Source organism: Mixophyes fleayi, chromosome 4 (genome assembly GCF_038048845.1).
Source record: "Mixophyes fleayi isolate aMixFle1 chromosome 4, aMixFle1.hap1, whole genome shotgun sequence".
In the NCBI taxonomy this organism is placed as follows: Eukaryota; Metazoa; Chordata; class Amphibia; order Anura; family Limnodynastidae; genus Mixophyes; species Mixophyes fleayi.
Genome location: NC_134405.1, coordinates 149,782,409 through 149,793,185, shown reverse-complemented (window position 1 = coordinate 149,793,185; position 10,777 = coordinate 149,782,409). Strand labels below are relative to the sequence as shown.

Below are 10,777 nucleotides of genomic sequence, written 5' to 3'. Positions count from 1 at the left end.
GGGGCTGAACAGTCGATTATTGAGTGATTGGCCCGATAAACTCTGAAAACACTAGTCCTGTGGTTTTATGAATTTGTGGTGTGAAGTCTTCACCTTGGCCAGTAAAATCAACATCTCGGTTCCCCCCTCACCTGAATTGGCACTCCTACACCATTTCCCTCCTCAGATCCCAAATAGTTATAGATATGTATTGAGTCACATTTTCTTAGCCTCTGGGAGCCCATCAGCCAAAGTAGAAACACCCACTAAGCTCACCTTTTAAATTATTTCTAAGGTGCAGTTCAGTTTTGAGATGGAAACACTGGGTGGTGTCCACTGCAACTTCCTCATCCTTGACAAGATGGTTTAATTGGCATGTCGATAGCACGGATGGTGAGAGCTCACAATCTCAGACTGCCGCCCCAAGATACATAAATCTCAAGTCTATTCACCTCAAGCCTCTCAAGCTCAACTCTCTGCTGGTTTTGGTTAATCATCATCACCATTTATTTATATAGCGCCACTAATTCCGCAGCGCTGTACAGAGAACTCACTCACATCAGTCCATGCCCCATTGGGGCTTACAGTCTAAATTCCCTAACACACACACAGACAGACAGACAGAAAGGGACTAAGGGCAATTTAATAGCAGCCAATTAACCTACCAGTATGTTTTTGGAGTGTGGGAGGAAACCGGAGCACCCGGAGGAAAGCCACGCAAACTCGGGGAGAACATACAAACTCCTCACAGATAAGGCCATGGTCGGGAATTGAAATCATGACCTCAGTGCTGTAAGGCAGAAGTGCTAACCACTACGCCAACATGCTGCCCAATCTACAAATATTTTGTTGTATTTTTGGGGGATGTTTTTTTTAGGCATTGATTTTGATTGATGTGATTATACTATTGTGTTCTTGTGGGCACTGGTATATTAACCACTAGTGAAAAAACAGACCAAACAGTAAGTAAGGACTGGACAAACGGGTGGGAAGATCTAACCATGACAGTAACTAACCTGCTACATAGACTGTGCAAATGCACACTAGAATCTCTAGGAAGTGCATGGAGAATGTGTTGTAGGTCAATCCATGACTATAGAAAATTCAAATACTTATTTGCTACCTACTTGTTTTCTTTATTCTTTTCGTAAAATGTCTACTATTGTCCTGTATTAAGCAGCTCCCTATCAGGCTTTAGATTAGCTGATGTAAGACATGCTAGGAAGTGAACCTCAGAATATAGTTCTCCTATACCCGTAGTAGCCATTTTCTTCAGACAACCGCTTGCAGGCCTTTAATTTTTTTTCCCACTTCATAGAATCCCATTCAAGTATGTATTTTAGGAGTGTATCTGAAGTATCATATGCTCCCAAGAAGGTCTGTGTGGAAATGGCATAACAGGTTTTCTGATTTGCTTTTCATAGTAAAGTGACCCACAGTGTTCCTGTGGATCATGGACTCAACCATTTAGAGACAGGAATTTCATACTTACTAAAGGAAAGTTGCATTCAATCAATGACTTAATAAACACCGAATAATTTCCACGTAAGAAGTTTATTGTAATATAATTTACAACCATCAGTTTCTTCATAAAATGAACCAACCCTTTTTAGGGCATGGAGATCCACAGACATCTGGCAAGCCAAAGTTTCATATTATCTGAAAATAAAAGTGGATTAGTCACTTAATAGAACGAAGAGATCTCCTTGAGACAAGAAACTGTATTGTATGGAGTACAAAGACACAGCAGAGGAGAATGAACAGGGGTTACACTACCATGAAATGCACAATACATAAGAATTATGCATCATATAAACAGATTTTACACAAATATATAACAATTTTCAGTAAACATCTTGCCATTAATCAATGAATAAAATAGCAGTGAGCCCACCTGCCTCTTGCCTGAAGGGGGTAGTTTGAATTTAAGCCTCTAACTGCGACAGCTGTTTCAGTGCAACAGAGCAGGGGGAGAAGGAGTAGACACGTATTGGTATGGGATGACCAATAGAGGCACATGATAGGCACCAGAGGTTGGCAGAGAGCAGCTGGGTAGTTTTGTGTGCTATAGCCACATACTGGACAATATGGAGTATTTTGTTTATGATTACAGGCACATGCTGGACAGTGTTGCAGTGTGATATAGCCACATGCTAGGTCAATGTGTCAGATGTTGCGGATATATGTTGGGTACTGCTATGCTTTGGAAAAAATTGATGTGTTGCTGTTAAATGCTGGATACTCTTGCTACAATTTGTGCAAACCCAATCCTTAACAATTTTGTATATCCTGTGCTGTGAACCACACGTATTTCTCACAAAATTGCTGGCTACGCCTTTTGGAAAAAATTGACAAGGCCTGGTATCAAGACATATACATATTCACACAGTAGATTTCTGAATGCAGTTACTAGCTCTTACATAAAACCAGCTATTTTTATTTTAATGGTCCTTTAAGGCCTTAAAATTAAATTTCTTTCTTTCTTTCTACTCAAGCAAATAGCTTATAGTTTTTCACAACACAGGTTTATTTTGGCAACAAATTAAAATAGCTTTTTAATTTATTGAAGTCCATGGTATCATTACTGCAGAACTTCAGTATTAAACAAAATATTCAGTTCTGAACACCAAGCATTGTGGGGCCAAGAGCACAACAAAACAGCTCCTGATCATGTTGTTACATCTGACAGCTGTCATTAACATATGTGGTTAGAAGACTGAGGGGGAGAGGAAGGGGTGATCTTTGTAAATGCCAAAGCGTTAAAAGGTTAAATACGTCAAAAACATTAAAAAGAAAACAAAATGGTTCTAAGAACCATTTGAGAAAGGTTGGTTCAGTAATTTTCATCATAATGTTAGCGCATAATCTGTAATCCACTGGTTCCTGGAATTTTATGTTATAGGATAAACAGAAATTTTACCTGTTGACAGTGGTTCACACTTGCATCATTTCAACTCCTAATGAAAGTGTTAGAAACAGAACAAGCAAGTTAAAGCACACCATGCAAAGCACACAAAACTGAACTGAGAACATGCATTGTGAATATAGCCTTACAGCCTGTAACATTTAAAATATGGTATTCTGAAGGAACAACTATTTACTCAAAAATGCAGACGGAAACGCTGACATGTCTGTAGTGTTCAGGCACACAAAAATCAAATACACAAACCGTACAATATTATGTAGCTTCAATTAATATATATGACAATCAATATTCTACAGAATATATATAATATATATATATATATACACACACACACACACATACATACACACACACACACACACACGTTAACCCATGCATGATACTCATGCATTCTAGTCAACTCAAATCAAGCTACTTAAGGTGTTAAAAAGGTTCTTGTCATGCATTTGGGGCTAGCCCAGGCTTCCTCAGGGGAAGAGCGTTAGTTCCCGACGCAAGCGCCCTTTTTTAACGTGGTTTTGTCCACATGTCACCACCTCATCATTCTTCTCCATCATCTCATCCTTCATCTTTATCGCCACATCTATCCAGATGTCTATCCAGACACAGGGATCTCTCTCAGCGGTCCTGAGTATCACACTCCTCTCACTCTGTCACCCCCGGCAACCACCAACCACTCCCCACTGTCACCCCCGGCAACCACCAACCACTCCCAACTGTCACTTCTCCTTCAAGAAATATATATATATATATATATATTTTTTAAATCTTTATAAACACTTAACAATTAACAAATTAAAAACATCTTAGTATACCAAATTTCAGTCCTTTCTGAGTTTTTTTCCCCCACACAAACTAAGAATTTAGTAGGTCAGTGTATAACTCCGCCCAGCAGGTGGCGCTGCAGCTTGGTTTATTTTTTCCACACACCCATACAGACAGACTAACACACAGCACTAGGCATTTATATTATAGATATAGAGATTATATATATATATAGATATAGAGATTATATATATATATAGATATAGAGATTATATATATAGATATAGAGATTATATATATATATATATATATATATATATATATATATTTTTCTTATGGTGGCAGTCCACCTCATCATCCTGCCTTTGTCACTACAATGGAAATTCCCAGAATGGTAATCAACTTCATTGCCGTTGTATGGCTTTCAAATAGCATTATGTACTTACAGAGCAGCAGCACCAGAGATGATCTCAATAAGCTCCTTTGTGATGACAGCTTGACGAGTACGGTTGTAAGTTAATGTCAATTTGTCAATCATCTCAGCTATATAAAACAAAAAGAGTAAAATAAATAAGATCTACAAAAACAAAACCAAGTGACTACATTCAAATCTACAAATTAGTCAAAATTAAAAGCTTTCATGAAATTGGTAGCGCATGAAGAGACCTTAGAAAGACCTTTGCTGCTAATTCACACAAACAATGAATACTGAATTTGGTAGAACTAGTATGAATATGGAAATCATATTGGCAAAAACCGAAGGTAAATTTGACAGATTAGCATCTGGACAAAAGAGTTTTCAATAAACTTTGCATTTTAACGATCATAGTGATGTAAAGGCTACTACTTGACCACACTGTTTAACCTTTACAGAAAATATCAACTTTTAAAAAAACAAACATTAATTTCATGTAGTTTTATCAGTCCTAGTGAAACAAACAGTAGCTTACAAGCATTCTTGCTGGCGCTGTCCATAGCCGTCATTCTGGCACTTTGCTCACTTGTAGTGGACTCTTTCATTGTATAGTAGAGGATATTTGCCAAAGTAAACTCCTGGTAATTTCTCAGCACATCTGCATCAATATCATCATATACAGTGATACTATCTGGAGAGGAAGTAGTAATAGCATGTCAGCTTTGTGACCAAAAACAATTTAACCCAAAGCGAGCATTATTGTCCACAATTATTTTTCAGTGCTGAACAATCAAAAGTGTTTCTGTTAAATCGCCCCACCCGACAAAAGAACAAAACACAAGCTTTTAGATCTCAACTAAAGAAACGTTATGTCTGTTAACCTTCCATTAAGGCGGCAAAGTAGCCAGTGCTAAATAGATATGGACAGGTAGGCACAATACCTAACCACTTTCTTTTAGAATACATTTAAAGGGGTACATCTTTCACTGGCTCCTGGCTCCCACATTATTTTGTCCGCAGCTGCAAAAAGCAATACATTTTCCACAACATTTCACAGCGATGCGTGTTACAAACATTTGGCAATCCAATTTAAGATACATGGGTCAAGTGGGTCTTCCTATGCAACTGCACTTATATAGCACATTGCACCCTACAATCACTTTTATAAAACACTGCTGTGCACGGCCTGCATCTACTTTAAAATGTAACCACCCATTTAAGTTCACGTATTACTTGTGAAATGTGGATTTTGGTTCCAGGACAGTGTGCTAACCAGAGCAACTAACCACCACTCAGGGGAATAGACTGGCAATCTACAGTTTACCTCATTGTTTGTCTAGCACTTTTCTTCAGTTTATGCTCATTTAATGTTGTTCAGCAAATAAGAATGGAAGATGCCTACCAGAATTAGCAACCGTGTCAAGAGAAAAGAAGGGCTTTTCTTCAGTCTTGTAAGAGATGACTGATCTACACAGATAAAAATTATGAGTAAGGGTTCATGATGCCCAGCAAAAATCATAAGACTACAAAAACTCTTCATACCTGAATCTATTGAACAACACAGATCCTTGGTCAAACTCATAGCCAGAGTTCAGCAGTTCTGAAGCAATGATCGATGCATCACCAAAAGTAGGAGGCTTCCTGCCAAGTTCCTTAAAGGTCAGAAGTAAGTGTGCACCATGAGTCCTTAAAAAGTAAGCCAGTGTCAATTGCCATTAGTGTGGCTTCACAATATTTTTCCTAAAAGTGCTTACAACAAAATTAACATATCAATAGTATGTTATGCTAATTCACTATACTACAAAGGTTAACTTTTTTTGATAAACAGGTGTGTACTGCAGTCAAAATAGAGGCTTAGACAAGATGTCCTCCAAAAATCTCTCTAAAAAGGAGAAAATATCTGAATAATATACCTAATATAAATAGCAATGATCAATTACATTTATATAATTGATTCAAAAATACTCTGACAGCTTTCACCCCTATGAGCGGACAGGTCACTGCCTCCTAGAAGAGCAGTGATCTCATGAAATACTCTGCACTGTGAGCATTCGGACCCGATTGTCTACCGACTACTTTAAAACCTCACCAAAACTGGGGAGAAAAAGCCAAGCAAAATAAGTGTGCATTTAACTCTAGACAAATACATAGCAACAAAAAGCCATGATGATAGAGCAATGTTGTAGAATAAAATAAGTATGTTTACAAACCCATCATAGGTTAAAGTGCAAACTCATTCATGCTAGTGTGTCAATATTATGGCTTTCTTAATACAAACTATTACCACCAATCTGTTCTATTAATGTGTGCATTAGAGTATGAAAGGAGATTTAACTAGACCAATGTTTGCTTCTAAGTGCCAACAAGCACGTTCATCCCATTTACTGTTATACATACCTTTGAAGCAGGCCTCTCAGCTTGTCCCCAACTCCAACCACCATAACTTTTTTTCCACTACCAGTAAGTAAGGAGATTTCATTCTTAATGGCTTTTGCCACAGAGGTATGAATAGCACCACAGAGGCCCCTATCAGAGGATACGCCAATTATGAGGTGATTCTTCTTATCTTCAGGAGCTTTAATCTCAGCTTTCTCGTACAGTGCTAAGGTATAAAAATAAAAGGCTTATGTTTTTAAATTGGTCTATCATAATCAATTGAATTACTAAAGTATATGCCACTTAAATAGTACAGTATACTGATAAAGTCATTTAGTTGCTTTTCACTGATCCTGACGTTTGTCAAGCAAAAGCTCAGTCCTAAAACACATTTTCTAACCTGTAATACTTGACATGGAAGAACACAGTGCAATATATTACCTAACTAGCACGTTTTAATTATTTTCATAATGCAGCCATGACACCAAGTTATAAGGGACAGTAAGCCAAAAAAAATACAGATTTTGTAAACCTTATGTTTCGTATTACTTGTCCTTTACACAAAAGGACTACCAATTAGTTTGGTGGGATTTTATTGGCCAACCAAATCTGTTTTTCATGAATATTTCCTCAGTGGCTGGCTGGCACAAAGCAATGTGGTCCCAAGGGCAATGATTTCCAATGGCACCAAACCTGCCAATAGTATTTGCAAATAAGTATACCACGTCAAAAGAATAAAAGAGCACCACTTGTCGGAAAGAGCTATTATATTGTCAGCTTTAATACAAATTCCAAAGAAACATGCATAGCCAAGTAATGAATGCTGCACATTCATAAACATGACCACTAGCTTAGAGGTGTAAAAGTGAGAAGAACAAATATCCAGCATTTCCTCCCACACTCCAAAAACAAACTGGTAGGTTAACTGGCTCCTATCAAAATTAACCCTAGTCTGAGTGCTTGCTAGGGAATTTAGACTGTTAGCTCCAATGGGGCAGGGACTGATGTGAATGAGTTGTATGAATGAATATGAAACTTAGAAACAAAGACATGGAAATAAAACACAATTTGGCTTACCCAATGATCCAACTCCATATACTCTAGCTGGCTTCAGCTCCCTCTCAGCTCTTGCGTACTTTGCTGCTGCCACCATCTTCATAGATTTTGTAATCTTCTGGATGTTCTTGATGGACTTCAAACGTCTTGTAACTGTTTTACAATAGACAAGTTATATTAAATCACAAGACTGAACACAGTGAACAGCAGTAAAAGTACTTTTCTTGATTCAAAGAATTAAGTTTGATGCATTAGTAAACACTTACTGTCCTTCAAAGTCGCCATGTTCCTGACTTGACCCCTTCATTGAAAAAGATAAAACAAAATAGATGTATAGATGCATATAAAACATCTAAAATATTACTTTAAAAATACAGTACATCCTCTTACAGATGATGCCTTTACTTATATTTTATTGCATTCTGTTACCCACTTTATTAAATAACTTTAGTTATAAAGTCAATTTTGATGAAATACATAAAGAAAACTTCAATTAAACCTATTAATGCTAAAATATTGGCGTAGAATAACTGTATAAAGTTAACACCATATAAGGCATAACTGATAAGATGTACAAACTCCAGTAAATATCTGTATGAACAGTTGGGTCTGAGGTCACCACTACAGCATTAATTCTAACACATTGTGTGTTATAAAGAATAATACACCAGTACTGTGTTATTAGAGGTCACCTCATTTATGCGACATGTACAAAAGGCACACCACCTACTACAGCCTTGTGCTTTCATATGGTCACATAACTCATTAGGGACTTCTACTATTCATCTAATTTACATAGGGAGTACGTTATCCCATATATAAAACTTCCCTTAGTGCCAATCCTGAAAGACAGCATTGAAAACTTACATTATTTGTTCAGTTAACACTAATGAATGGATAATGAGGTAGAATCTCCCAATTGTATATTGTGTTTGACTTTTAAACCTCTTAAGATAGATTTAAAAAATATTAAATAAATGATCTTAAAGTATCATTTTGTCAGTGTTAAAAACAAAAATATTTACCAACATATATCAGAAACATGTAAGCATAACTTACCCTGAAATGGTGCGGAGGAGCGTCACATCAATATAACTTAACAGTAAACTAGATGCTACACTAGGGACAGTCGCTAATATATGTTACAACTATATCACATCTAGGAGTCGTTTCAAAGACACAAAACAAATTCATGATTTTCTGCCTGTAAGTGGAATATAACCTTGAAGATCATCATAAGGGCATCAGCATTAACCAAAGAGCACACGTCAATGTATGCAGGTCATAGAAGCAAAGGTGACATGTCTAGTATAGCAGACAACTCAACAGCTAGGCAGGTGATTCTTATTTACAGAGCCAACTAAGAAGTAACTTTACAGTATAAGCCTTTGGGGGGGGGGGGGGGGGACCATCACATTCATATACTGGTTGCCTGAATTAATTAAATACCTATATTAGCTGTTAAAATCAATGAGATCGTTCAAGGCCATTCAGGTCGACAAGTAGGCTTCTGTAGTTAACATACTGCACATTCGCAGCTTACAACGTACGTCTCACACCCACCCCATTAGCAGTATATACTCTCACATATATTCCTGGGCGAGAGAGGAATAAGTCAAGTTCATTCACTATATGAATAAACAGCTTCTTGTAATGCAAAGGACATTGGAAATCTATGGCTTTCACCCATAGGAATTAAACGGAGCATAGGAGGTCTTTAAATCCTACCCTCCTGTCAATCCTCCCCGACTCCTTCAACTGCAGGGAGCCGGCTGCGGCCTAGCACTTCCCACCAGTGTGTCTGTCTAGGGGACGCCCTCCCCACCACTAACCCCCATCATTCACCACAGCAACCCTGCCCTCTCGCTTTCAATGTCTCTAGAAGTGTACACCTGCGATGGCCCAGGTCTCACCATTGCGGCTGGAAGATGAGGACGCTGCTGCGGGACAACATGGTGACTGCAGACAAGGTCAGACAGCGCAGGACGCGCGTGCGCAACCCCGATGCCTGGAATACGGAACAGCAGGCGAAGATCTCGCGAGATTTTAATCCAGGATCTTTATTCTTGTTGCCGCCATGTTTGATATGGTCAATCCTCAATCGGGATAAGGATTATCGACGTTCTGAAAAACCAGATAAAACCGATGTGCACAACAAAATATATGTCTATATAATTAGTAACTCTAATTATATACATGTTAAGATACAATACATTTGTATGTTTGTGTTTTTGCTCAAGTATTTCACAGTAGACATCTCTTCATATGAATAATGCAGTTCTGTGCTATATTTTTCACATTTTATAATGGATAAATCATAGCAAGGTAGTTTAGCTAACTGTACTGTATTTTATGTCCTATACTCTGTTTTTGCTACCTTACTCCAATATAGTGTTGTAAAAAATTATATATATATATATATATATATATATATATATATATATATATATATATATATATATATACATATATATATACATATATATATATATTATATACTTAAGCTACTTTGACGTAGCTGTTATTTTCACTGCAAAGTTGCCGGAAATCTGCGACTTTGCAGTGAAAATTTAAAGCGGCAACTTGCCTTTACAAGCCATCGCTGCTTTAAATTTTCACTGTAAAGTCGCAGATTTCTGGCGACTTGCAGAATACAGAGAATGATACATTTACCCCCTGATCTGAATTGAGTGAAAATAGGAATTGTCATTGAATGGTTTATTACTTGGAAAAAAAAAATTGCCATTGAGCCAATGCTCTGAAGCTCTGAGCTTTCCGTCCAAATACAGCTTTCGCTTTTCGGTTAAGAACACTATGATTGTGGTAAATAGACCCCTTAAATGTGGGCTTTTTAAAAAAAACATTTCAGTATGTGTCATATTCTAGATATTTATAAGCCAGATAAAACTGCAAATAAGTATTGGTGATTTAATTCACAGTACTGGCTTGGTGGGTGACAGGGGAACTATGTGTCCAACCATGGCATTAAAATGTGAGAAGGGGAGAATAAAGAACTTTGATTGTCTCTAAATCCTTGTGCCCTACATATGAGGTATTTATGAATAGAGAGATCCAGATGCTACAGATGAGTGCCCAATACAAATTTATGGCACAGGTCCTAAAAGCAAAAACCTATTTTAATATGGTTTATATCATCAATAATATCCAACAACAGACCCATCACATTCTTCGTGGTTCTGTGATATCTCAGGACATCTCAACTGGGTGACCGGAAGCTGAACAGCTGGTATAAGTTTGAA

At 37.4% G+C, this 10,777-nt stretch overlaps 1 protein-coding gene across 3 annotated transcripts; it reads right to left on the bottom strand.

The window, feature by feature from the left end:
• Positions 1 to 1,514: 1,514 nt before the first annotated feature.
• On the bottom strand, positions 1,515 to 9,539 carry ATP5F1C (ATP synthase F1 subunit gamma). 3 transcript variants are annotated; one of them, XM_075208597.1, is made up of 10 exons: positions 9,431 to 9,539; positions 7,784 to 7,818; positions 7,539 to 7,670; positions 6,483 to 6,687; positions 5,628 to 5,771; positions 5,488 to 5,552; positions 4,621 to 4,776; positions 4,117 to 4,213; positions 2,900 to 2,936; positions 1,515 to 1,638 (listed from the first exon to the last, which is right to left on the bottom strand). In XM_075208597.1, exons 1-9 carry the CDS (start codon positions 9,469 to 9,471, stop codon positions 2,930 to 2,932), a joined length of 882 nt encoding a protein of 293 aa, XP_075064698.1. In that variant the 5' UTR covers positions 9,472 to 9,539; the 3' UTR covers positions 1,515 to 1,638; positions 2,900 to 2,929. The 3 variants fall into 3 exon arrangements, with proteins under 3 accessions (XP_075064698.1, XP_075064699.1, XP_075064700.1); XM_075208598.1 differs by lacking the exon at positions 2,900 to 2,936; XM_075208599.1 differs by lacking the exons at positions 1,515 to 1,638; positions 2,900 to 2,936 and having other exon boundaries at positions 4,113 to 4,213.
• Between the last annotated feature and the right edge of the window lie 1,238 nt (positions 9,540 to 10,777).